The sequence below is a fragment of the Telopea speciosissima genome, chromosome 6, assembly GCF_018873765.1.
Source record: "Telopea speciosissima isolate NSW1024214 ecotype Mountain lineage chromosome 6, Tspe_v1, whole genome shotgun sequence".
NCBI classification, from domain to species: domain Eukaryota; kingdom Viridiplantae; phylum Streptophyta; class Magnoliopsida; order Proteales; family Proteaceae; genus Telopea; species Telopea speciosissima.
Window position 1 is genome coordinate 60,697,086 of NC_057921.1, and position 27,430 is coordinate 60,724,515.

Here is a 27,430-nt window from a genome sequence, read left to right on the forward strand (position 1 = left end):
TGACATTTATTAATTTGAGTTTGTAATCCTAGAATATGTAAGGACCTTATTTGTTCTTGTAACCTTTGATTTTCTAAGTGGAGACTTGTTAGAGAACTAGAGGTTGAAGCTCTACTTGGGACTTGGCTGAGTTTTTCAAACTCTTCAGATTTGGTTTTATTTGTTTATCTTTCCTCGGAATGTTATAGTAACCATTCCGCCCCGATCTTGGTTTATAGATTCAACGCCACGTTGGGTTCAACAAGTGACTGCGGGCAAGGTGCCTGGAGACACCATTTTGTCGGAAACTTAATGTCTTTCCACTCACTTTTAGGGTGAATCGTTCTTGAATGGACAAAGTCCGTTTCTATGAACGTGGTTTGTCCTTTGATAGTTCTTCTTAGAGCCTTGGGTCTTAAAGTTCTCATGGCCTTGCTTGGATTCTATGGATTATAGCAATTGGTATAGAACCTTGTTTCATCTTGTAACCACTTGTAAGGATGTTAACTTTTAAGGTATCCGGAAGATTTGCATCATTTAAGGATAAGTTTATGTCGGGTAACAATTGAAATAAACTGGCCTTTGTGAAGACTTGTTTCTATCATCCCAGAAGGGAATCATCAAATTGCGGGAACCTTTGATCCCCGAGAGCAAGCGGGAGGGCTACGTTGAGCCCTTCCCCTTGCGAGGGGGTTTGATGGCTACTTGTATAAGTCCTATATGGATATAATTAAAATCCTTTTTAACTTGTTAAGATTTGAAGGGTCTAAGAGTTGGATCTCTTCCATATCCGGAGAGTAATTGATAGTTTGTTCTACGGTCTCGATAGTTTGGTGAAACTATACCATTCTTGTTTGTAAACTTCTTTGGTTGGGACCTTAGGTAAGGTCCAGTTTTGAAGGGACCGATCAAGGTCACTTGTTAGAACTTCATTACTAATTATTTGACTTGCGAACCAAGTCGCCGACTAGTCTCGAAGACATGGTTCTACTAAGTCTACTCATAGTTATCGAACATATCCCCTAACTAAGGTATACTTCCATCCACCAAAGGGTGAAGGAGATCTTAGTTGCTAATTAACCGCAAACCTGGGTCTTACCTCTTGCCCAACGGCCCTAAAAGCCAACTAATACTGCAACGCAACTCCCGGAGGACTGCTGGAAAGTAAAATAGAAAAGGAGAGAAGATCTTAGAACTAAGGGTAGCCTATATATATATATATATATATATATATATATATCCCATCAATCTGGCTACAAGCGATAAATTTCATTGATTTTCTAATATTTTACAGGAAAAGGAGTAAATAATAGATCGAACATCAAACAAGGTGCTTCAAAAAACAATGCAAGAATCAGGATCGGTCTCAAGACTCTTGACCTATCCAATTCTGATTCCTTGAACCGTGATGACAAACACTTATAAGAGACGTCTCCTTGTCTAGAGAGAATTAAGAACTTTATTCCCAACCAAAACCTCCCTACATGTAGATTAGAGGCATTCAATCAAATCTTCAATCACATCTACTCATCAATTCATTGAGTTTTTGACATTTTTGTTGTGTCATTCCATACATTTTCCATATTTAGACACAAATCTTCATAAAAAAATTTACAACTCCATATAATGAACACCCCTCCCCCTTTCTCGCATTGAGAGTGAAGGTTTGCCAATTATTCTAAACATTTCCCACATTGCCTTATGATGGAAAGTATAACTGAAATGCATCACCACCCAAAAAGCTTGGCCAATTATCCTAATGATTGAAAGAAGAAAATTTGGATGACTTGAACGGTCACAACTCACAACCATAATGAGTGCATTCGTGAATAACCCATCAAGACTAAGTTTAATGGATAAATTCAGTATTGACAAGTGCTGAAGATCTACCTCGCGGATAAAAGATGGCACTATAAGATTTTACTCCCACCATTTGACATGAGAGAGGCAGCGGCAGCAGCAGCAGTAGGAACAACCGTTGTTGGGACTCCCGGTTTTGACAAGTGAAGGAGCCTGAAACAGGAACACCCGAAACTCTTAACTATCAGTAACATGGAGGATTTTAAAAGTCAATGAGCATAAGATAGGATAACCTAATTCAGGACATCCATCCAACCAATAAAGTCCAAAACCACATTCTACAACAGATTCGACATACATGAAGGGTAGACAGGGCTCAAAAGCCAACATCAAATCCAAAAAGTGACCTGGGCTTAAGTTCCACTCAATCAGACAATGATCCCAACCATATAATCTCAAGACAGTTTCTACTTCTGGATCATCTGGATATATTATGTATTATCCTCACAATCTAGAAAAGAATGGATTAAATGCTAATAATCATCCTATAATGCAATTGTAGTTTTGTCAGACATAGTTCCAGTACTTTTGCATGTGCAACATGTGAGGATAGGTCAGTCTCTGCAGGGGTTAGATGGAATCTTCTTTAAAAAAGACAGAAGAGCTCTTACGGTGCTAGATATTCACAAAAAGATGAAACTGCAACATCAACTTCGGTGTAGTTTTCAGAAGATGCAGGGGCTGTCACTTCAACTAGTTTAATACCAGGTGTCACTGGCACAGCATCCTCTACTGCATATAGCTTTGGCATTTTATTAACTGAAGTAACAGTAACAGAAATCCTCACACCCCTTTGGAAATGGAAGGCGAATCCCACCCTTAGAAGCTCGTGGTCCAATTTGTAACCAAGGGAATAAAAAAAACGCAACACATTCTTGCTTGCTTTGCTTTCTACCACGGTCCTCACCAGGACAGAAATTTGATCAGCAGCAGCACCTCTCATGGCTCCACCAACATGTCGAACAGTCCTACGAAGTTACACCATAACAGATTTTCATGTGGATATGACAATTTTGATGCAAATTCAGAATAAACTTAGGTTTTACCAAGTGGGCTCAGGCTGCTCCAGATCACACAAGAGTCGAACCTCTGAGGCTACCGCTCCTGGAATTGGAAGGGGAAAAAAATCTCATCAGTGGTCCAGTGTAAACATCCAGTAACAGTATTGGAACACAATTTCATGAACAGTGCCCCGAAAGTAATGGGTGCCTCTCTCATAATGGTCACAAAGAAAATTTTCTATGCTCCTCTCTATAACCACCACTTGAACACTATTCATCAATTAATGTGATAATCAAACAAGTCAATCAGGTGGGACTACAGTCGATGATTCATGTCTATATAAAAAATATAGACTCACAGGTCCAGGTTGCACAGAGGAGTTTGAACATTTGTGTGTGTATGCAGAGCAACCATGTTTATAACATTGAACTTACCAAGCCCAGGTGCACTCTTCAGGCATAACTCATGGATCCTAAGAGATACTTTGGGAACACCACAAAGGCCCTGAAGTAGAATCTCCAAAGCTTCAACATGCTGCAAGAGGGATCCCAAAAGTTAGATCTAGATAGTTGAAAACAACATGGTTCTTGGTAAGTAAAAGGGAAGGCCAAAACACTGAAGCATAATAAATGCACGAATATAGGTACATATGGGTAGGTGACCCAGCTAGCCAAGTTTTGTGGGTGGCCCTTGAATATATCATCGCAATCTCACAACACCCTACCAACACTAGCCAAGCCCAGGCACTTATACCTCCCATCGAATATTAGTTTGATGGAACAGACAGTAGATGCAGCCAATTTTTGATTTAGAAAAGGGACTAGGGAAGAAGAACCCCCCCCCCCACACACACCACACACAAAAAAGTTGTCTGACCATGCAATCCAAAGATACACTTCAAACTAAATTTTCAATGGCCAGCCATCCTAATCATGATGATCTCAATAATTCCCTGGCAATGCTTGGAGCAAACCTTTTCTATTTTTCTTTTTCTTTTTCTTTTTTTTTTTTTGGGGGGGGGGGGGGTGTGGGGGGAGATGATAATGAAATACCGGGCAAGACACAGGAACAGAGTATAATAAAACTGTGGAAAACAGAAAAGAGAGAACATACAACCCCAAACGACCACCAATCACTGAACAAAGAAGACCAATTATTAGCCAAAAAATCCCACATGAGATGCTTGACCTTTGGATTTAAGAAGCCCAGAAAAATGACATGTTAATCCTCCATACCACATGTTCCAGGTCAGAGGATGAATGATCGGAGACCTCTTGTTCCTCTTATTCCAAAGAGGCCAACAAACAGAAGCTTGGACCTTGAAGCAACTTCTGAATACCCTTTTGTTGCATCTTTATCATGGTCCAAATGCCAACTTGAATAGTGTAGGTCTACATAAGTTTGGCACTTTCACCAAGAGGATGGAGTACAAAGACCACAAGAAGCCAAGGATATCACTAGGAAAATCTGTTAAAAACAAACACCAAAGAAACATGAAGGAAAAACAAAACAAAGCAAAGATAACACAGAGATTTAATGTGGTTCACACACCAATGTGATGTGTTATGTCCACGCGCATAGCTGAAGATGATTCACTATGTAATGGAAGAAGAATACAGTGGAGTTCTTTCAAGAACACGCAAACGGCGGCAAGAACTCTCTTCTCAAAACCCTAACACAAAAACCCCCCAAAATCTGACTTCTAACTTGCTTATACAGCAAGACACAAAAACAGGGTAATACTCCTCCAAGCGGGTCGATCCATCGGCCCAAGCCCTCTGCTACCATCACAAGCCTCAGAAAAAAAAGTTCCCATTCGGGTCACCACCAAAAATGTCGGAGCGGGTCAATCTTCGAAACGGGTTCAAGAATTCGAGACACACATAACAAAATCGAAGATACTACAAAGAGGCAGAAGATATGGACCTGCCCCTTCCCACTTTTGTTCTCTTTTGTTGCAAGAGGGAGGGGGGATAGGATTTTTGGAATTGGGTCCCACTAATGCAAGCTTGCATGCTGTAATAATTACCATAAAGGATCCAATACCATTTTGAGACAACCACAACACAACCAAATAAATGATATTATTGTTTCCCTTTCCATTCCAAACACAAGATATTTTCAATTCTACAATAGAATCCACGTGAAATCTAGAAAATGATAAATAAAGAAATGTGAGATCTTTTTTCATGGAACAGATGTTTTCTCTTGATGTATAGTACAGGCCCTTCTTCTAGAATAGCTTGCAAATTAACTCAAAACTCTTAAAATTGACTGTCCTTACACTGATATGCTAAGCTAAAGTGGCAATTAAATTATTATATTCATGGTATTTAAATATTTTCACAAGACACTATGGAAGATTATATCAAAGCAAAAGAGAAGGGAAAAGGAGAAGAAATAATACGACTCACCTGTGTTTCTATAATTCCTTGAACCACACACTCCATTGACCTTACTCCAGTCCACTATATCTATCAGCACAACAGCACATTCAACAAAAATAAGGATTCAACTAAATATACAATCCCAGTTCACATTAAATAAAGCACGCAGGAGCTTAGAGGAAGGAGGGGGGGAGGATAAAATTTAAAAAGAATTAGCGAGGCCAACCCTCTGAAATTGAGTCTGCACAAACCCAGTAAGGAATTTTTTTCAACAGTTACCTACAAGGGCAGAGGCAGGCACAACCACAGTTGTGAAGACTTGCAAAATAATTGCTCAAGATTCCACAAAAGTTCAACAGTCCTGTTAACAGACATGAGAACAGTGGTGAGTGAACTGTCACTATCTTTTTCATTTGCCACTATTGGCATCTCCCTTTCTTACCTCTCTCCTACTCTTTCTTTTTTTCCGCCTTCCTTTTCATCTCTTTTTCTTCTTTTTTTTTCCCCCACAGGGAGGTGGTTTGCTGAATGTTTCAGTTTGCAACCACATGATTGCAAAGGAGACTGCAAGGAATAAGATATGTTGGTTTTAGAAAATATGATGGTAAAAGGCCCCCGGCTCGACCAAGAAAACTCCTGGCACACAGTGGAGCTTCTCGGTCCTCTCACTTCAATCTCTCCCTGGTCAAAGGTTCTTGTATCCTTGCTATGTTCTTTGCGATGCTATTCGTAATTTATGTAATCATATTGGACACCATCCTCACTTTCAATTCCTACCTCCTAAGCTAATCGGGATTGATTAAAGAATTCAATTTTTCGAATCCCCCCATCATCCATAGTCCTTCCCTGTACTAGTGGCTAAACTGCTAAAGAAGTCAAGTTTACACCTTGTGATCATTTTCTGACTTAAAACATTGCAAGGACGCATATTTTTAAACCCTAATCCCCCAAGTGAACTCAGTAGTGTTTTGAGCTACTAATAGATTAGAGAAATCTTGATTGTTTATCTGGGTGAAGATATTTGAGTCAAGACACATAGATATCAGCAAAATTACGTCTTTCGCATTTTCTCAAGTACTTCGTATTCAAAGAATTAGAGCAATAGCCGATAAACAACATTTGCAGGGAATTTTTCTATTTTTTTCAAACTCTCTCGAATATGGCTCAAGACCTCCCCACCATCAAGCATTCAACATAGCAACACTACCCAATTTCATAAATTAAATAGAAACGTATATAAGCTTCAACGATGTCAGCTACATATGGTAGAATATGACCATCTCTCACCACTCCCCAAACTAATTAAATCCCAGAAGACGGTAATGGAAATGGCTCAATAAGAGAGAGACATGTACAGAAACATAAAGATAAAGAAGGAAACAAGATGAAAGGTTGAATTCCGTTACTCCACCACCGAATAAACAGGAGTGAAGAAATCATACCTTGTCTTTAGGAAATACTTGGAAACCAGGTGAAAAGAGTGGAAAACACATCAAGATAGAGAGACGACCGGAAACGTTGAAGAAGAGCAGCTCTCCCTCGGTCGGCAACTTTTGCTCTGCGAGGGAAGTGTTCGGCACCGTTCCGCCCTGGGCTGTGAATAGTCCGATTAGGTCACCGTGGTTACACCGTGGTACTTTACATTACAGATTAATGCTTCCCAATTAATAGTTTTAAATATCGTATCGGCAAACCCCAAACAGTCAGCTCAGTTGACAATAGATCTACTCTTCAAACAGAAGGTAGGTCATGAGTTCAAGCCACCGTGCGCCCTCTCCCGTAGTAAATCCATTCACCAAAGGTGAACGGAAACTCAATTCTTTATTTTATTTTAATTAATCTTATTTATTTTAACAACCAAACATTGGGATCTACTTATCCAACTAAACTTACCTACCATGTGCTAGTAAATGTATGCAAACTTGTAGTCTACCTTACCGTACAATTTCAATCAATGGTCCTTTATGTTTTGTGTTTTATTTGTAGTTTCTTTTAGGAGAAAGTTTTCTTTTGAACACCTATAAAATCTATCTCCAGCATTATCCTCCTATACGTTAAAAGGTTCGAAGTGTTTTCCACTGTTCCAAACACCCATCCTAGTGCAATGATGGGCAATGGTGAAGGAATACCTCCTTCTACGTAGGTGGAGAAACTCGATCCTTTATTTTATTTTAAGTAATCTTATTTATTTTTACAACAAACCTTGGGATCTATTTATCCAACTCAACCTACCTACCATGTGCTAGTAAATGTATGCAAACTTGTAGTTTACCTTACTTGACAATTTCATTCAGTGGTCCTTTATGTTTTGTCTTTTATTTGTAGTTTTATTTAAGAGAAAGTTTTCTTTTGAACACCCACAAAATCTATCTCCATCATTATCCCCCTATACGTTAAAAGGTTCAAAGTGTTTTCCACCGTTCCAGACACCCATCCAAATGCAATGATGGGCAATGGTGAAGGAATATCTCCTTCAATGTACGTGGAGAAACTCAATCCTTATTTTTTGAAAGGTTTTTTTGCCACTCGTGAAAGAGGTTTCATCCACCATCGCAGGATCTTAATTACTCCTCCAACAGTACAAGGTTAAAATATTCCTCCCACTGTTATCGATGCCATCGGAAGGTGTTGACATGCATCAACAAAGTAATTTCTCCTCTATCATAAGTAAAGGGAAACTTGATCAATGGAGGTCACTGTTTTTTTTATGTGTATAACAATTTGGCTCATTTCCAATCAATGGATTCAAAATCAATGTAATCTTTCATTCGAGTTTTTTCATGTCCATCCTTAATAAATTTGCATTTACCGAAAAAACAATGAATCAAACAATTCAATACAAGCTACGGATCACGTTATAAGTCACTCGTATGGACATGCATTCATGGTTAGGGCCATTAGTAGCTGGCTTGATTAGTGATGGGTCAAGCAATTCACCAATTAAGGGAAATTTTTTGGTAAGAAAAAAACCTATCTAGTTTTGTTTTTGTCCCCACCCCCCCCCCCCCCTAAAAAAAAACTATGTAAATTGGAATAGCGATGATGATAGTGATGAGAATAATGAAAAAAGGGTTACTTAATTATATCCGTGGGCTAGTAATGGCTATGGTGGTCATTCATGTCCAACTCATACAATTTCTGAAAACTATAGACTAGTGTTGCAAACTTTGCCCCATTAGATGTCCGAGGTGCCATGTTGATTGAGACCATCAGATGGTGTCTATAGGGTATAGGGGAACAATGAGAGGTATTATCGATCATTTGTAAATAAAGGGTAGATATTGACAACCATTGATGATTGTATGATCCCTTTACCACACGGTGCATGAAGACGTTTCTTGTTGAAATATTCACTTATGTGCTTCAAAAGAAAAGAAAAAAAAAAAAAAAAAAAAAAAAAAGAAGGTAAAAGATGGTTTTTTTTTTTCTTGGTAAAAAGGTAAAAGCTGTTGCCCCATGGTATAGATGTGGGTGTAGTTCATATACACAAACCTTGATTATTGAATGGGAATAGAGGACAAGGTGTAGAATTTTGGATCCTAATTCAATCTTATGCTCCACATTGCACCACATGTTTTTTCTTGCAATTTTATTGGCTTAGCATTAATCAAATGATTTGTGTTTTTCCATCACTTTAAAAAAAATAAAAAAATTATAGTGATTGATAAGTTTCATGCAATCATCTAAATTGGTGAAAGTCGAAGAGAAATTTGAGCAACTACATTTGACCTAGGCTTTGAACTTTGAACTTAATGAGTTTGAATACTTATGAGAAAAATTATCATGAAACATTGAAAGGAAATCCAAATGTGATGCAAGTATCAAACGAGCCACAATGGTAGTCTAAGAAAAAATTTTGCATATATTTTTTTATTGAAAAATAGCTTCATAATTCTAATGTCACAATTAATTATTTAACTAAAATTATGTCTTTAGATTGGATATTTTTCTTTGATCATAAAAAATAAAAAGCCTAATGACATAATTGTAAGTTAAATAAATAATATTTTTTCCTCAGAAATATTTTAAATGTACCTAATTATACTGAATTGTAATCAACCAAATAAGAAATAAATATATTTTTAATTAGATATATAATTACCATTTTTGCTTATGTACATGACAAAAAAGGACTATCGCTATTGTACAAAGGAGGCAATTCCTTTCCTTTCCTTAATGCCAATAGTTTATTGCAATATTGAATGACGTCATTGGACTGAACCAACAATCTAACCCGTCATTATCCGGTTCATGGGTTCGACCTCTGGATTGGTTTATGAGGCATTGATTCCTCTCGGTCCCACAGATTAACTGACAAAAACCAACCAGAAATATCTGGTTTCGTCACGAACCACCATTCAATTTGATCGTGTCTATTTATGGTATTTCGATATCTTTTAGTTTAGGAATTAGGATAATACGATTCCATCGAGACGGAAATAATTATAGCTGTCATCACGTCACGTGGTTACTTACCCAATGTATTGTGCGAGCAGAAACAATTAGACCAACCGTTTTATATAGATGTCGTTGGACTCGGTCAACGAGGAGCTCCATGTGATGTGACGTCAGAGCCAGATTTTGGTTGCTTTAATCTGGCAACCGTTGATCTGCCTACGATGATGCGTTTTTCTGTTGCACTTGCACTGAGTTAGTAACCTAGTATCTAAGTCAACAATTTGTCGTGAATCTAAAGCCGTTAATCAGGTAGACCTTGTGGATCAGATTCAGAATACTTTATCACCGTCAAAAAAGTGGAGGTCAGGATCAAACGGTGACTGCTAACCTATTTCGCGGCTTGTGACAGCACGTGAACAACGGTCAAACAAGAGTAGTTGGATATATATGTCAAGCGCTCTTGTCATGATGACATGACTCTCAAGGATGGAATGACTGAAACAGAAACCAGAAAACAATGGCATATTTCGTAATTAAGAGGTGAAATTGTGTCCATGGCGGTGAACCGCCTCACCAGGCCTTCCCTCCTATAATTTCTCTTGCCAGCGAATCTTTTTTTTAACTCACGAACTCTGCATTTGGAGCATTTTCTTCGCTCGTCACTTCTATATATAAATGCAAACGAGAACTTGTAAAACTCACCATTTCGCTCGCTTATCTGAGATTCTCTGTCCTTCTCTTCCTCTGCTTCTCTGCGGACCAAGAGCGTCAGGAAGGGAAACCAGAGTTCCGATTTAGGGCTTTTCGAGAGTTCGAGTGAGCACAGAAATGGCTTCGCAGCAGAAAGATGTTGGAATCCTTGCCATCGACATTTATTTTCCTCCTACATGCGTACAGCAGGTTAAGATCTCGTCTTCTACTTTCGTTTATGATATTCTAGTGGATTATTTTTTTCTCTCGTTACTGTTCTTAAGGTTTGATTGATCTGAAGTAAGTAATGCTATGATTCTACCGGTTAAAAGACACGAAGTTTGAGTATTTTGATGTCTGTTTTCATCGTGATTAGTTGGTTGATTTACCCAATGTGGGACGTAAAGATTGAAGTAACTTTACCACATTTTCCTCATCAAAAAGAAAGAAAGAAAAAAAGCTATAGTGCATTTTTCTTTTTTCTTTTGGGAAACGTAAAAGCTGTAACTTCTTATGGATTTGCATGACTTTCCTGAGACATGTGGAAGGCCAATTTATCCCTGAGAACGTAATCGGGAGGGAAATTTACGAACTCCTACTTCATCATCTCTCTCTTGCTATCGCTTTAGCTCTTCATCGTCATGCTCCTCCCCCCCTCTCTCTTGTTGCTTATATATTGCATATTTTGAAATTTGAAGCTTTGATTCTTCCTTTTGGTGGACTGGAGGGGTTTCTACTGTGATTTTTTTAATGGCCGTTGATAGGAACTGCAAATTTTCATACCTTCGCTGTCCTTTTTGGGGGTGGGTTACCCTGTACTTAATGTTCTACTGTTTTTTAACTGCAGACTTGTCTTGGACCAGGAATTCCTGATGCTTTGATCTGTTTTATACGTTTTGGATAAATGCTTTTTTCAATCATTCTGAATTTTGTGGGTAGAACTAGGTCCTCACTTAATCGTGATCTGTTTCTTCCCTTTGAATTTTCCTCGTAAGTTTGACAAAGAACTTGTTAAGTCTTTCTACGAACATTTCTGAATCACTAACTTATAGTTCTTGTCATATTTTGGTGTTATGGATATGTTACGTGCACACGGGTAGAGGGACCCTTATTGGTAGTTATAGTTTATGTTAGTTATATTATAGGAAGTTATCTGATAATACGAGAAATGAAATTGGTTATTAGGAGTTATTAGTGAATGCCTCGGAGTTACTATAGAAGTGGGATACTTAATTAGTGGGTAGTTATCCTTGGATGTATTCCTATTTAAATGCAACTTACGTAATGAAGAAGAGACTTTGATTTGTTGAATCCTAAATTATCTCTTGGACTTATTCGAGAAGAGGTCGGTTACCTCCCAATAAGCTAGGCACTAGACGCCCTTGCTTTGTCCGTAAAACAAATCCCTCTCTCTCATCTCCTCTTCCTATTATTTCTCTCTTTGGTTATCCTTGCATGTATCAAATGGTATCAGAGCCAGGTTCGGCGGAGGAAATCGACCGTCTCTATACTGGAATATCCTCCTCTGTTTAACAACTTAAAACAAGGGTGGATGGAAGAGATTTTTGTTCAGCAGAGATTCACCGTACCGAGTCCATACGGGATTTTCATTAGGTTTTTCAAGCATTGCTGCACCAACGAGTTTGTGGGCATAACATCCGATTCGTATCCATTGGTCATCGGTGGGAAGCAACTTGGGAATTACTCCAACAAGATTTGGGATCCGAGTGGAATTATTTTAAAATTTTATTGGTAAAAGTTTTCATACAAGGCCGTGCTTGTACACAACTTGCATGAACTGCAGTCAGATTGGCATAAATTCCTATCCGAATGACATAAAACACCTGTACCCCTTATTTGATGGAAGTTGATGGGAGAATCTCCCGTGTGCGAATACCTTCCCCATTTTTATTTATAATTTAGTGGTCTTGATGACAATACCAAATTTATGGGATATGGATTGTTACGTGCACATAGGTAGAGGGACCCTTATTGGTACTTATAGTTTATGTTAGGTATATTATAGGAAGTTATCCGATAATGGGAGAATTGGAATTGGTTATTAGGAGTTATTATTGAATGCCTGGGAGTTACTATAGAAGTGTGATACTTAATTAGTGGGCAGTTATCCTTGGATGTATTCCTATTTAAATACAACTTACGTAATGAAGAAGAGACTTTGATTTGTTGAATCCTAAATCATCTCTTGGACTTATCCGAGAAGAGGTCGGCTACCTCCCAATAAGCCAGATATCCTTGCTTCGTCCGTAAAGAAAATCCCTCTTTTCTCTCTCGCTCCCTCTCTTCTCTCCCTTCTCTCCCTATTATCTCTCTCTCTCATCTCCTCTTCCTATTATCTCTCTTTGGTTATCCTTGCACGTATCAGAATATCTGCTCGTTATAAAGAATAAAAGAATAAAACCGTCCAATATGTCGGTTAGATCCTCACAAAGCTCAAGCTAGAACAGAAACACTGGATATACGGTTACTGGTTGCACAATTTGACATTTCAAGTGCCACCTTAAAAACATTTGTTTCCTGGACTTAGATATGCATTTCATTTGAATCAGAGATTATCAAGGAGAAGTTGTTATGGCTAAAGTTAGTTTTTATATTGTTCTTCTTCCTTTGGAGAAAGAAAATTAAGTTATGTACTTGTGCTTCTTTTTTTTTCCCCCTCCTCCGTCCCCTTAATCTTCCTCCCTCACCTTAACAGTCTCCTGGACTTTGACCAAACACTCTGTTAATTATTATATTCTTTTTATTATTTTGTATGTTTCCTATTTATGTGTCAGTACTTGTTTAATCCAAAATTACTAGCTTCCTTGAATTCATCTTTGCCTTTCTCTAAAACAGGAAGAATTGGAGGCTCATGATGGTGCAAGTAAAGGAAAATACACTATTGGACTTGGGCAAGATTGCATGGCATTTTGTACAGAATTGGAAGATGTCATTTCGATGAGGTATTCATGCTTCATTTCATTCCGACTCTCTTTCTTGTCACTTTTTGTCTTTGCAGTTATTATGTTGTATCTACTGTTCTTTAATGGATTCTCAATCACCAAAGTACCTCGGGAGAGTTTTTGTCTCCCTTTTGGCTTTCATTGAGTGGAAAATCCCTGGTTCTAACCTGTGGGGGGTTGATTTACTTACCTCCCTCAACTCAGAAGTGCAGTCTCTTTCGCAGTCTATGAGGATACAGCATTGACATCTGCATACGAATAGTTTAATCTTAAAAGCCAAATCATCTGAACTAGCTGATCCAGGGCTAGGCCAAGGGGTTAAGTCGGTAGTAGTTTCAATTCTTTGGTACGCAAGGCTTTTCTGCCCTTCCAGGATATTCGCACCACTTGGGATCATTGCACAAATTTCTCTGATGTGAAATGGAAAATTCAGCCGATTGTGGACATATTGGTCAATTAGGGTTATAAAATTATGGTTTTGATATGTGGATGTAGGTAATCTAGATAATGTAGTTAATAATAACAGGCGAAAATACAACATAATATTGGTTATGTCAAAACTTTGGGGGGGGGGGGGGGGGAAGGTTGGTGCAAAAGGTCCATTTTGTTTTGGTTTCAGACGTCATTATACTCTAGCTCCCTATATGTTCGCATAAGTTTAGAATGGTAGGGTTTAGTTTCAACACTCAGCAGACTGCAGATTCCTGTGTCCCAGCCTCTAGTTAAACTCTGTCAACAATGTCTATTTGTTTGTTTGAGTTTATTGATTGGTTAATAAAAAGTAAAACTATGGTTTATATGAAGCATGCATTTTTTTTTAGAAAATATGCACTACTCTAGCTTTATGAGATATTAATTACTGTAGACCTTCATTGCATCTAATTTGATACTAGTTGCCAGAATTGAAAAACAGGGAATGATTATTTGATCCATTTGCTTCACTTTCTATAGATTTCTATTTAATAATACCTTTGCAGTCTTCTTAGGTGATAATTTTGGGGAGGGGTATGACAGTCTTTTGATTTTGTTCCTTATCAATCGAATAGCATTTATGATACCATGGTATAAGTAAGGGTAGAAAGAGAAAGCGATGTTGATCTCTGGAATCTAAGAGATGATGTATTCTGCTCTCACAGACTTGTCTTAATATTTTATGAAATTCCATTTCAAGTTGAAGTATAAAATGTGAATGTTATTCAATGACTCTAGTGTTTGCTACCATGGAGAGGATTGAAGAAGTTACAGAATGGAAAACTTCCTTGAGAACCATTATAATACAGTGATGAACTATGGAAACTGGCTTTATTTTTTTTTATGGTCAAGACTATGAGACTACATAAAATTTGGAAGTGGATGATATGAAGTGAAGCAAGTAATACTGTAGTAGGATCATATATTGGCTATCTTTTAGTTTAATTTTATTTACATATTTGAGAATAGATGTGGACAAGTTTTGTCCATTAACTGTTTTTGTTGATGTAAGATTGTTATAAACTTATAATATCATTTATTAGCTTTTGAAAGCTTTTATGTTTCATAATTTAATTGCAGTGTTGACAGTCTCCTCTCTGATGGTTATCATTGGCAAATATGGTCTTGATTCTGTTCAATTATTGTTTTTTGGTTTATATTTGATGTTTCTGCATTATATACTTGTGCAATGAAATTTTTTTTTCATTAATATGACAGCTTGTTGGCTTTTTCGTGGAGCTTCTGTTCTTGTGTTGATTTTGGGTTTTCAGTTTGACAGCTGTTACTTCCCTTCTGGAGAAATATGGGATTGATCCAACACAAATTGGTCGCCTGGAAGTTGGCAGTGAAACTGTAATAGACAAGAGCAAATCCATTAAGACCTTTTTGATGCAAATTTTTGAGGTAACCTTCCAATTTCTTTGGCTATGCAGATGTTTTTGAACCCAATTCGGAGGGCGAGAAAGTGGGTTGGTTTAAATTGACCTGGTTCAACTGTCCTACAAAAGGGATCTGTTATGGTATATCACAGAGATCAAATTTCAGAAATAAGGGTCATTACTGCACCCAGTAGTTGACTGGCAATAATTGACTACCAATTATAGATGTCGGTTTAGTTCCCTACTGAAGGGGATTGAGTTTTCAAAGCTTTACATTAATGAGTTTACCCACTTATTTTGGTATGCTTTAAAAAGTTAAAAACCAAATCAACATGCCCATTTCCCAAGGGGCTACTAACATGCCTACTAATCAAGGGTGGTTAATATACTAACTAGGCAATCTATAACTAACAGTTTCTTGTTTGTGAAAGTTTTCAAATGGGCATGTGTTTTTTCATGCATTAACTGGACCAACCAGTTTGGCTGCTCCAGTCAGATGATGTAACCTGAAAGAGAACATTTTCAGGCGACCATTCCGACTGTCCAGATCAATCCAGGTTCCAAAACTCTGGGTTATGCTTTATCCCCCCCTCTTACCCTTTCTTTTTCTCCATCCCACTTGGAATCAGTTACCATCTCTGTTTGCTTATACCTGTGTTATGGAGGGTGGTGCTTCATTGATCTGCATAGGTGAGAGGACTTGAAGTCATGACCTGATGTGAGAGGGGATTATCTGATTTATTGGAGATTTCTATTTCTGATTTATATGCTTATGTCTCTAGTTTTCTCAGTTGTTTCCCCATTTCTATGTAAAACATACAGGAATATGGCAATACTGACATTGAAGGAGTTGACTCAACAAATGCATGCTATGGGGGAACTGCAGCTTTATTCAACTGTGTGAATTGGGTAGAGAGTAGTTCATGGGACGGACGCTATGGACTTGTTGTGTGCACAGACAGTGCGGTTAGATTTCCCCCCTTTGGTACATATATTTCACATTGACCATCAAGAATCATATTCTAATCACTGTTAATTATGAAATTGTAATGTCGAATGTAGACTATTACCTTTGATTAGATGTTCTGCATTCATCAATGGATCTATCAATCAATCTGCCTTTTCTTCCTTGATTATGATCAAGTTTTCAGTTATTCAGTGATTTTCCTGCGGTGGTTAATGATTGAGGTTCATGCAGAGAATCTTAACTAACCTCGTACTGCAGTTCTACACCCAGTTTAAATAGTTCATTTAGAACTTGATGGAATTAAATGAAAATGAAAATCAAAACTCATGATGATATGACTTAGGCGTGTCCGCAGTGCCTTCATACTAATTTTCTCTGTAGCCTAAATGAAATCAAACAGTTGATGTATCAATGTATCATAGACAGTTCTGATATTGATTGGAGGCACTTAATTTGGTTGGTTTTCTCTTTAGTTTGTGTGATAGACCTCCATACGTTTTTATTGAAAAAGATGAATATTACCAAATTGAGTCTATATATTCTTCTTTTTTTGGTAGTCTATTTTATCATCTTTTTATGGGCTAGTAAGATGCTTCGTTACTATGAATATTTAATGTTTTCTGTTCTTGTGGATTTAATGACTAATGACTAAAAAAGGTTGAATTTCAGAAGACAAGCACTTAGTTTCACATTCATGAGTTTCTAGCACCTTTGACAGTATAATGAAATCCAACAAGGGCTTGGTTGTTGCAAAGATGCCAGGCTTCTTGGTTTTTAAGATGCAGTTAATATTTTCCATGTGATTCTGTAGCTCTAGTTGTGTCATGGCTGTTAGGCTTATTTGCTTAAACTTATTTACGTAGATCCAGATCATGACCAACTTGCTTTAAGGTATGGACACTTGCTTACATCAAGCTTCCTTCTTTTAGGTCTATGCAGAAGGTCCAGCCCGTCCCACAGGAGGAGCGGCAGCTATTGCTATGCTGATAGGGCCAAATGCTCCAATTACATTTGAAAGCAAATGTAGAGCAAGTCACATGTCTCATGCCTATGATTTTTACAAGCCCAATCTTGCAAGTGAATACCCGGTATGCTTGCTGATCTATGTTTTGTTTGTGATGTTCTACTACCATTGTGGATTCTAAATTCTGTTTTCCTGTATGGACTATTTTGATGTCTTTGCGTTATGTTATCCCCGCAATTTCTCAAATGTCTCTTTCTCTGCAGTTTAGAAGTTTAGCTTCCCATTAGTTTCTTGTAGATCTGAGATAAGAAGGGGAGCTGGCATTCAATTTGTGATGTTATGTTTATGGTCTTATTCTTTACCCACCAACCAAAATTTGCTATTCAAGAATCAAACTTTCAAGATGGCCATGTATAACCAAACAAAATGTATTAAGTGTGTTACAATTTCAGACCATCATAGGCTTAATGCTTCATTCTATGTATGAGTGATCATCAAATAAGTTAAACTTACAGAGTTATAGTTGAGATCTGCTCAAGTTTGGATGAATGGAGAAAAATATACAGCATGGTATAAGGAGAAGCAGAAGCCTGTAAGTGTCAATTGATGTTGGGAATTTTATCTGTGTAGTCCATACAAGTACAGACCTGAACTTGTTAATCCTTTATTCCCTGCAAAGGGTCTGTCGTTCTATGAGAATACCCATCTGAGAGACGATGCTTTGTTTCCCCCTAATAATGTGTGAGACAGCACTTCAGTCTGGGCTGAGCAAAGACTTTTTGGAATCTATTCAATTGGACATCCTGCAGTATTCAATATGGATCCAAATTAGTTTTACACAAGTTAATCTTCGTGACAAATTGTCTACTTGATGAGTTTCTAGAAGCCCAAGGGATTAGGTTCAGAAACTCATTTGAAAACCAGAATCGCTATTAAGGGAAAAGACAAGATTTTAGAAGAAATTGAATAAGTAGCAATCTATGGGAATGAAAATATCGAGACTAACTTGGAACAAATTAAAATAAAAGGATAAAACTGAATTGTATAAAGGAGGGTCTAAAGGGGAAACTAACAGTAACTGTAGGAATTAAACGTAAAAATATAGAGAAAAGGGTCTTCTTCTACCTCTCGATCATGAGAGTCAGGTAGAACCAGTCCTCAAGGAGTTGATCAAACTCTCTATTCAGGCCTCCAAACCCCACGAGACTTTAGGGTGAGTTCGTAAGGAATTACCCTCTTGATTTCAGCTAAGAACCAATCCCAAACAATGGAGAATAAGATGGGATAAATTCTGCAACCTGATCTGGTGGTAAGTCGAGGGACCGGATCTGAGTTTCAGTTTGAAACTCTCTGTTTATGAAGTCTGAAGCTCTCAAACTCTGCAACCTGGGTCGCCCTAAGATGGGGAAGCAAGCCCTCAAGTATCAGTCCAAATCGATGAGGCCCCAAAGAGTTCGACCCAAAGTATATGGGCTGTAACTATTGCCTAGAACAGGACAGCAGTAACAGAGCAAGGATTAATAGAAGAAGGAAGATCAGTAAAGAGAAGAAGAAGAACAGAAGAAAGGACGATGAAGGAACAGATCTTACCAAAAGGGAAGAAGAAGAAGAAATTGAAGGAGAGGAAGAAAATCACCTAGGAGAAGAAGAAGAGGACACCAGCCTCACACCATACAACAACTAGGAAACTAAGAACAATTCAAACTGGGAAACCAAATAACTTCCGTAGCTAAACTTCCAAAATAAGAAGATTACATATCATCCTAATAAAGAAAATTGATATCTAATTATCCTACTAGACCCAACCAAATCTGAACCTGGTTCTCGGTCTGGGTTTTTTATTGGATTCTGCCCAGTCCATGGAAGCGATGCTGTATCAACCCTATATGATTGTCAAATTTAAAGTTTTGATATGAAATCTCAGAAGTACCATTGAGAAAGTGAAATTCCAGCAAGTAGGGAAGCACAAGAGCATAGTAGAAACCAGAAAATACTAACCTGATTTGGTGGTGGTAATAAGATGAAAAATTTGGAAGAAAGATAGATGGATATGAACCAAGCATCTCACCTTGAACTAGACTGAAATCTTATCAGCCCTACCTTAGCATCTCACTTGGAACTAGACTGAAATCCCATCAGCCATACCTTAGCGTCTCACCAAGGGTTGCTACTGCATCTCACAGAAGCTATTCTGAATCACACAGAACATAGGAGCAAAGCCAAGCTTTATTCAATACTAGAAACCATGGAGAGACTTTAAGCCTTACATTATTCATATGGGAATTAAAACTGTACTTACAATAGGAAAGGAAAGTGTAATTGAAATAGGAAGCTCTATCCGTAATAGGAATAGACGTCCCTTATAACTAAACTCTATTTTAATTAGTTAGAATAAGTGTTCCACATGATTAAAACTCTATCCAAAGTAAAAATAGGAGTTCGATTTAGGCAAGATTCTATCCTATCCTTAACAACCAAGTAAATAACGATTACTTAATGAAAGGAAACAACTCAAACTAATCTAATAAAGTAAATCCTGTATTCCTACCTCTTACCCATAATTTAGACCCCATTAAAGTGGCCTATTACAAAGAAAACCCATTGGACCAAAGGCCCAAAACATATATAACCGAACCCAAGGCTTAATTCCACTAAAATAAGCCCATATCTGTAATTTATCTGCGTCACTAATTTCCTGAGTAGCTCTATAAATAATGACCCTTGCTGGGTGACAACTTTATGTGGTGTATCAAAACCTTGAAGTACTAAGTCTGTTCAATTTCCTGTGGAGTGACATATTCTATAAATCGAGAAAGAAAACAAGAGGAAATTATCCCACCGACTCATAGATTTTTGGTGCAGTTGTAGTTCCCTTTAGGTTGCAGGATTGCCTCATATTAACCGGTTTTTCTGTGAATATAGTCAACATTGATGCTTGCCAGATGCTTGCCAGATGCTTCTGATGCCAAAAACTCAAAATCTAACTGTGGTTTAGTGAATATCTTTGCAAAATCTGAACTTAATTTGTATGTAGCATCCAATTTTACACTAGGTTTATAACTGGCTTGTTATATCACAGGTTTAATCATTAGTGCCACTTTGTCTTCTATGTGTTATGTGTACAGGTTGTGGATGGGAAGCTATCACAAACTTGTTATCTCATGGCTCTTGATTCTTGCTACAGACGTTTCTGTGACAGGTAATTATCCAGTGATGTGATGAAGAACTCCTCTTGGTGATTATTTGTTCAATTTGTGGGCCTTATAATCTTCTTTTATGTAGGTTTGAAAAATTGGGGGGAAAGCCATTTTCAATGTCTGATGCAGACTATTTTTTATTTCATTCTCCATATAACAAGGTATGCATTTTGCGTGGTTAAGATGTTATCTGCATATTACTGGATTTGTCAGTGGATAACTTTTGAATTTTGGAAGCCTTAGTTTTGTGTTTTTTTTTTTTGGATGAATAAAGCATTAGTTTTGTTAATTGGTCCTTGAACTGGTTTTGCAGCTTGTGCAGAAAAGCTTTGCTCGGTTGTACTTCAATGACTTCTTGAGGAATGCTAGGTTCCTACTTTGTGCCCTTTTTGTAACTGTGGTTATCAGTATTTTTATGCTCATGCATCAATTAACTAAGATTTTTTTATTGGTCAGTTCTATTGAGGAGGTTGCAAAAGAAAAACTGGCACCATTTTCAGCTCTGTCTGGTGATGAAAGCTACCAGAGCCGTGATCTTGAGAAGGTTACTTTAGTATCCTGACACTGATTTTAGGCAAAATTGCTGATTTCCCATTGTATTGTTGCTTGAACTGGAGTCATGTGCTGAGCATTCTTTCTTTGTACTTCAGGTATCACAGCAACTTGCAAAGCATCTATATGACACAAAGGTGCAATCAACCACTTTGCTTCCTAAACAAGTGGGCAACATGTATACTGCATCTCTTTATGCAGCATTTGCATCTCTTATTCACAACCAACACAGCTCACTGGTAAAGCTTGAGGCATATGACATTATCCTGGCATTTACCTGTTCAAAATTCATGTACCTTGTCATTTTGATTGTTTCTATTTACTTGCAGGTGGATAAACGGGTAATAATGTTCTCTTATGGGAGTGGTCTAACTGCCACAATGTTCTCATTGCAATTTCGAGGTGGTCAACATCCCTTTACCTTGTCTAACATTGCCACAGTGATGAATGTCTCTGAGAAACTGAAGTCAAGACTTGAGGTATTTATCTTGTTTTCTGAATATTTTGTTTCCGTGGTGTTTTATGCCTGTGATGCCATGCCATAACATCACCAAAAACATGGGAAGATGAGTATTATATATTTTCTATTATTGATTCAAACATCATATGCATACACATATGACATACCTGAGCACATGCAGACTTCTGTAGGAAGCTTATGTACATAGATATTCATCAACAATTTAGCATCTACTCCGAGTACAATATACATAAACATTGTTTTTTTTGCTTACGTGAATTAGACAACTCACCAACTGTATAAGACATGAAAATGCATCAAATTACATTCAAATGTAGCAAATAGAGAAATAATAGGGAAATAGGTTGGTATAAACCTCTATTTCAATTTGTAGGCCACTTGATTTCTCCTCCCTCTCCCCCTTCCACCGCCTCCAGGTAACAAACCATACAACTAAAATTCCTTTTGCTCACAAATCCCACCTGAAGAGAAGATTAATATCAGGAGGTGAGATTACCTTCACATGTGAAGAATATTTATATGCACATGATTGAATTTTCTCTATTCTTTCATGAGTAATTGATCGATTGATAAATTGGCCTTACTGTTTCTCTTCTTTGAGGAGGAAAAATAAAATATCATCTTTCGATCTCCATTGGCCTGAAGATGCAGGAACATAGTCTGATGCATCTGTTTTTTGTCAATGTACATATTGTTGTTGATCGGCGCAGTTTGGTAAAACATTTTGTGCCTTGTCATGCAGGTCTCCCCTGAAAAATTTGTTGAAACTCTGAAGCTAATGGAACATCGATATGGATCGAAGGACTTTGTGACAACCAAGGACACAAGCCTTTTGTCTCCAGGCACATTCTATCTGACTGAAGTTGATTCCATGTACCGGAGATACTATGCTAAGAAGGCTGCAAATGGAACCACTGGCAGTGGAAATATTGCAGCTTGTAAAAATGGGTCACTAGGGAATGGTCACTAAGATTATGCCAATCCTTAGGACTGGCATTTGCATTTTCAGATATTGTTAGTGATTTTAGAAGAAAGTTAGTGATTTCCGTTCATTGTTTACCAAAGAATATGAGATTTGATAATCTGCAAGTTGTTATTGTAGTTCAAGGTGTGTAATTTGATTTCTTTTTTGTTTCGATATCTTGGTAGTTTAAGTTTTTCTTGCTTGGGCATTCCATAATCTCTTTTCCACCGAGACTGGAATTGGAGAGGACGGCATTGTCAAATTTGCGTAGAGACGAATTTGCCAGAATGGCCAACGGTTCTCATCCTATTCAAATAATCTCACAGGTTGGCCATTGGTGGTCAAGACTCAAGGGTCAAATGGATCACGGGGCATTTGGTGTTTTCCATGATGGAATCTAATAACTGAGATCTTGAGCAAGTGTTTTCTAATCTTCTATCCGAATAAATGAATTTCTTCGAAGAAATAATTGCAGATCAGGTAGGCCTCAAATTGTGTGGGGTCCCTGGGGTGTTTTTGAATTGCGTGTACTGATACCATACCGGATTTGTATCAAACGTAGGCTAAATCGTAATGAATTTGTCTAGAATTGCTCTTTCCCATTCTCTACGTTCTATTGGAATTCTATGACTTACATCTTTGGTGCATTACTCTTGCTGAATATGAATTTTAATTATTTTTAATCTTTGGGTAGATTTTTTGCTGATATTTTTTTGAATTTGTATCCGCTGCTATAACTGGAGTGTTGCTGTGAGCATCGTGCGACGCAGCAGCGGGCCCCACAATGCGCGCATGGCTGTTGCTGCGTCTCACGATGCGCACAGCAGCGTTCCAGTTGCAACAACGGATAAAGGTCCCATCGAGTAACTCATTTGGATCTGAGTCTGTTTTTGGACAAACCAACAATGTCAACAATCTATTTAAAAAACATTGGTTAATCTTTTGGGATTGGTGTGTGGTTTGTGTGATTACACTTTCATACAAAAAAAAATCAACAGCTTGATCACTCCCAAACACTTTGGTAGTACAAGTTTGATATTAGAAATATAGTCTGTATTCAATACAATACGATTTCTGCATTCAATACTATATCGATTGACACCCTTATCACAAGGGCAAGGTTTCGTCACACGCTTTTGTGTCTCAGCGTAGGGATCACACGACCAGACAGTTTGGCAATCGGATTGGTAGAGTCATAGAGTCGATTCATGCCAAATAATCTTAGAATAGGTGAGTTTTCAGATCTGATTAGGGTTGTTGGGACCATTTCGATCCAAACGCTGCCTATAATAGTACAGTAACAAAACAGTAAGCACTTTTAGATGTCGAAGTAGGCCTTTTTAAAAAGATCTATCGATCTGGAATCTGGATAACGCCACGAGAGAAATTGATCAATGTTCCTGATTCCATGGTCAATTTACCCATCCAACTTAAAATGCAACACCAACCCCCTCCCCCCTCCCCCCACCCCCTGAGGACCTGAGGCTGAGGGTTGATTCAGATTTTTATTCCAAAGAATATCATCTGTTATCTCAAAGCTTATTTCTTGACTTTTCTCTTCCGAATTTTCCGTTTTCTTTCAATTAGACACCGTAGAACGAATCTCCCGTTTTGTTATAGGTACAGTCACACTGTAGTACGCCCCCACAACCTCCACAGAACTGATGACATTCGTCTGTTCGAGTCGTCTCTGCAATTCCGCTTTCTTCATCGTTTCCTCTTCCCCCATATAAAAAACGCCGCTTTATTCTTGAATTTTGATTAGACTTGGGTGACGAAGAGAAGAAGGAACCGGGCATTCTGTTACCAGTTTTTTTTTTTTTGATAATCGAGAACAGACTGGTGAGGAAGCATGGGCCTAATTTGAACGTCTGCAAATTAGGTTTCGATACAGTGAGTTCCTCTTTTGTTTCCATTGAATCCTGTTGAAGCCATGGAGACCTATAAAAGATGGGTCAGGAAGAACAAGGATTACGTGCATCAAATGGAGTCTCTGGCCAGTGTAAGCTATTATGTCACTTCTCCTGCTATCTTTTTCTGTTTGTTTTATTGTTAGCTTGCAAATTTAAGTTTGGAGGGAGGGAAGGGGGGTAAACAGGAGGTGTAACATGAGGTTTAACTATGTTTTCCTATGCATATTGATGTTTCTCATTTGGGTATTGGAAATTGATGTTCAGGGTTTGACATGGTTTCTTCCCGAACGCTTCTCGAATTCAGAAATAGGGCCTGAAGCAGGTTTTGTTAAACTTTGGTAACATTGTCTTCTTCTTAGTGGTTGAGAGACTTTGAAACTGTGGTGTTTCAGTTTTATTATTTTTGGAGAATTTTTCTATCAACAAAGCATTGATTGTTATACTTGGGTTTTCTTCTCAAGCTAATAATTTGATACGGGTATTCAAAATAATCTGAAATTACTTGTGCAGTAACAACAATTTTGGGTATTCTCACTGCTATCAATGAACATATAATCGATACGGCCCCTACCCAAATTCATGCTGGGCCTGCAGAGCGCGCCTCATTTCCTTGGCCCTTGTGGATATCAATGCTAAAAGACTTGGAGTCACTGGTTGAAGTCGTGGCGCAGCAATACTATGGCGATGATAAGAAATGGCATTTCATTGCCATTACAGAAGCTACCAAGTAAGGTTCATTACTTCACCACTTGCAGTGATCTGTGTGTGTGTGTGTGCTGAACATTGGTCATCCAATTCAATTCAGGGTGCTAGTTAGGTTGTCAGCGTTCCGGGACAGTGGATACAAGATGCTCCTACAGGGAGGGGAGACTCCAAATGCGGAAAGCGATCCAAATACTTTGGGTTCCTGCAACAGAATGGGAAATTTGACAAATGGTGCAAATCATGGCCCTGGTTATTTTCAGAAGCTTCAGGGGCATAACACACGGAATCTTGAAGGGCGGGCTTTGACTGCACTGAACAGGTTTGGGCAGAATGCTAGGATGGAATCTAACTCGACATGGTTGAAAAGGCACCAGCAAGAGCATGCCGTGACAAGCATGACTGTAGACCCTCCAAGTAAAATTACTTTTAGAACATTATATATTAAAAAATATAGGATTGGAAGTTTATCCATAGACTTGGGATGATTTTTTTTTTCTGTCTCACAGCTCCACCAATTGAGAGGCCTACCCTCTCCACCATTCTTTCTGAGAAAGGACTTCATGGGGGCTTATTTGTGATGGCAGAGGTGCTATGTATTGCAAGACCTCTTGTATATGTTCTATTTATTAGAAAATATGGAGTTCGGTCCTGGATGCCATGGCTTGTTTCGCTGGCGGTGGACCTTACTGGAGTGGGCTTTCTTTCCTATGTTACACGTTCACAAAATAATGGAAATGGCAAAGATTTCCCTCTTTCGACCTCTGAACAGAATGAGGTGAGAATTCTTTGGTTGGTAGCATTGTAAACAATTTTGAAGGAATTTGTTCATTAGAGTTCTGGTTAGTTCTGAGTGTCTTTTCCTGACCTGTTAACCTATTTTGTTACCACAAAATTTGTTAGAACGATGAACATTCTTGGAAGTGTTATGCTGCAGCAGTTTGTTGGTTCATGTAGGCATATCCCTTTTTATACTAAATAGATTTCAATTCATGGGTTTGCTTCAGATAAAAAGGCGAAAGCTGTTATGGGCACTTTACATCATGAGAGATCCATTCTTCAGCAAGTATACCAGGTATAAATTTTGAATTGATTTCCAAATTCATGCAGGTCTACCATATGTCTCTTACTTATTGAATATAATATTTCAGGCAAAGACTTGAAAACACTGAGAAATTCTTGGAACCTGTTCCTGTTATTGGGGTTTTTACAGGTCTGTTCTATATCTTCTCTCTGATTTATGTCTTCCTAATCTTTTCATTTTGATGTCTAGTTAATTATGCTGCAATGTTTCATACTGAAAAATATTTTGTCATCTGAATTTCAAACTTTTTTCCACTTTGCAGCTAAGCTTATTGAGCTTATTGTTGGAGCTCAGTCGCGTTATACTTACATGTCAGGATCGTAAGTAATAACTTGCGTAAACACGGGCTTCTTGTAGATGTTTACATTTTGCTTCTAAGTTTCCTCAAAATGTGGGAGCAAATTTTCAATTTGTGTCCTTTCGATATTCTTGTGTCCAGAATTTAGATTGACATGGCTGTAACAAGTTTACGTAATAAAGTTAGCAGTTCCTGATCAGTTGTTTCATGAAATGTATTTTACTCTGAAAAATTTTCATGGCCTCCCCCCCTCCCCCCTCCCCCCTCTTCTTAGGGGTAGTAATTCCTCCTCTAAGATAATGGATACTAACTATATATTGTGGCATTCACTATATAAAGATGTTTACTTTTCCAACTCTTTCCTCCAAACGTGCCGGCGCTTTGTCTGTCCATGTACAACTTAAGAAGGAGTTTTTTCTTGAATGAGAAGAATGAGGTTCAAAAGCCATTTAATGTGACTGGTGGTGAGTAAAGATGTTTTGGGTCATGTTTATGCTTAACAACAAGCTCTACTAACAGAGTATGTGAACCAACACACATTTTAATTGCCTTGCCAGGCTTATTCAAGTTTATGCATCAATTCTGTTACTTAGCAGCACGTAGAGATGACACCATAGCATGATCTTGAGAGGAATTTGTGACAGTAGATAGAGGAACACATTGTGAGATGTCATACATGCATACAATCAGGTATGTTGGGTAAGGGAGGAGTACTAAAGCCAAAGTTAGTATGTGTTCTATGCACAGCTCTATGCAGAAGTAGTTTCGAAGATTCTGAGAGGAACCTGAGAGTTGCTGCAAGTGATGGTATTTACCTAGTTGCATCTAACTACTTGATGAATGAATTTAAGAGGTATACGATGAATGAATTTAAAAGTTATATGATGAATGAATTTAAAAGGTTTATTTAAGTGCAAAACTAGAGGGTGGAGCTTGGCACAATGGTAAGATTGCTCCATTGTGACCAAGTGGTCAATGCGGGATAAGGCTTCGTACATTATGACCTTCCCCAGACCCTGCAGTGGTACTGGGTATGCCTTTTTTTTAGTTAAGTGCAAAACTGAACTTTTACACAGTTCTGTTTAAGGTGATAAAAGGGGCGGGGGGGGGGGGGCGGGAGGGTGCCAGTTTTATTGATCATCATTTACCTTCATCAAAAGCTGAGCATTGCTGTGAGTT

General features: G+C 38.0%; 3 protein-coding genes across 3 annotated transcripts; 2 read left to right on the forward strand and 1 right to left on the reverse strand.

Annotated features, from left to right (window-relative positions):
* Window positions 1-1,849: 1,849 nt before the first annotated feature.
* Window positions 1,850-5,328, reverse strand: LOC122664695 (mediator of RNA polymerase II transcription subunit 18-like). The gene is made up of 5 exons (XM_043860640.1): window positions 5,256-5,328; window positions 3,276-3,375; window positions 2,886-2,943; window positions 2,451-2,807; window positions 1,850-1,992 (listed from the first exon to the last, which is right to left on the reverse strand). Exons 1-5 carry the CDS (start codon window positions 5,289-5,291, stop codon window positions 1,890-1,892), a joined length of 654 nt encoding a protein of 217 aa, XP_043716575.1. The 5' UTR covers window positions 5,292-5,328; the 3' UTR covers window positions 1,850-1,889.
* A 4,990-nt stretch (window positions 5,329-10,318) lies between these two features.
* LOC122664694 (hydroxymethylglutaryl-CoA synthase-like) lies at window positions 10,319-22,372 on the forward strand. The gene is made up of 12 exons (XM_043860639.1): window positions 10,319-10,526; window positions 13,173-13,279; window positions 15,022-15,154; window positions 15,952-16,095; window positions 17,026-17,184; window positions 20,186-20,259; window positions 20,343-20,418; window positions 20,571-20,626; window positions 20,714-20,801; window positions 20,908-21,048; window positions 21,139-21,288; window positions 22,033-22,372. The coding sequence occupies exons 1-12, from the start codon at window positions 10,455-10,457 to the stop codon at window positions 22,258-22,260; spliced, it is 1,428 nt and encodes a 475-aa protein (XP_043716574.1). The 5' UTR covers window positions 10,319-10,454; the 3' UTR covers window positions 22,261-22,372.
* A 1,682-nt stretch (window positions 22,373-24,054) lies between these two features.
* On the forward strand, window positions 24,055-26,464 carry LOC122665584 (peroxisome biogenesis protein 16-like). The gene is made up of 8 exons (XM_043861739.1): window positions 24,055-24,256; window positions 24,432-24,489; window positions 24,678-24,894; window positions 24,973-25,286; window positions 25,379-25,647; window positions 25,877-25,944; window positions 26,021-26,082; window positions 26,216-26,464. The coding sequence occupies exons 1-8, from the start codon at window positions 24,188-24,190 to the stop codon at window positions 26,275-26,277; spliced, it is 1,119 nt and encodes a 372-aa protein (XP_043717674.1). The 5' UTR covers window positions 24,055-24,187; the 3' UTR covers window positions 26,278-26,464.
* The last annotated feature ends 966 nt before the right edge of the window (window positions 26,465-27,430 follow it).

What these genes read in the sequence shown, in the direction of transcription:
- LOC122664695 (XM_043860640.1), bottom strand. Translation starts at nt 5,291, where the DNA reads ATGGAGTGTGTGGTTCAAGGAATTATAGAAACACAG. An exon ending in GAAGAGTGCACCTGGGCTTG is followed by an intron (nt 2,944 to 3,275) that starts GTAAGTTCAATG and finishes TTCCAATTCCAG; the next exon opens with GAGCGGTAGCCTCAGAGGTT. An exon ending in TTTTGTGAATATCTAGCACC is followed by an intron (nt 1,993 to 2,450) that starts GTAAGAGCTCTT and finishes TTCCTGTTTCAG; the next exon opens with GCTCCTTCACTTGTCAAAAC.
- LOC122664694 (XM_043860639.1), top strand. Translation starts at nt 10,455, where the DNA reads ATGGCTTCGCAGCAGAAAGATGTTGGAATCCTTGCCATCGACATTTAT. An exon ending in TTCATTCTCCATATAACAAG is followed by an intron (nt 20,419 to 20,570) that starts GTATGCATTTTG and finishes CTGGTTTTGCAG; the next exon opens with CTTGTGCAGAAAAGCTTTGC. An exon ending in GACTTCTTGAGGAATGCTAG is followed by an intron (nt 20,627 to 20,713) that starts GTTCCTACTTTG and finishes TTTATTGGTCAG; the next exon opens with TTCTATTGAGGAGGTTGCAA.
- LOC122665584 (XM_043861739.1), top strand. Translation starts at nt 24,188, where the DNA reads ATGGAGACCTATAAAAGATGGGTCAGGAAGAACAAGGATTACGTGCAT. An exon ending in AAATGGAGTCTCTGGCCAGT is followed by an intron (nt 24,257 to 24,431) that starts GTAAGCTATTAT and finishes ATTGATGTTCAG; the next exon opens with GGTTTGACATGGTTTCTTCC. An exon ending in CATGACTGTAGACCCTCCAA is followed by an intron (nt 25,287 to 25,378) that starts GTAAAATTACTT and finishes TCTGTCTCACAG; the next exon opens with CTCCACCAATTGAGAGGCCT.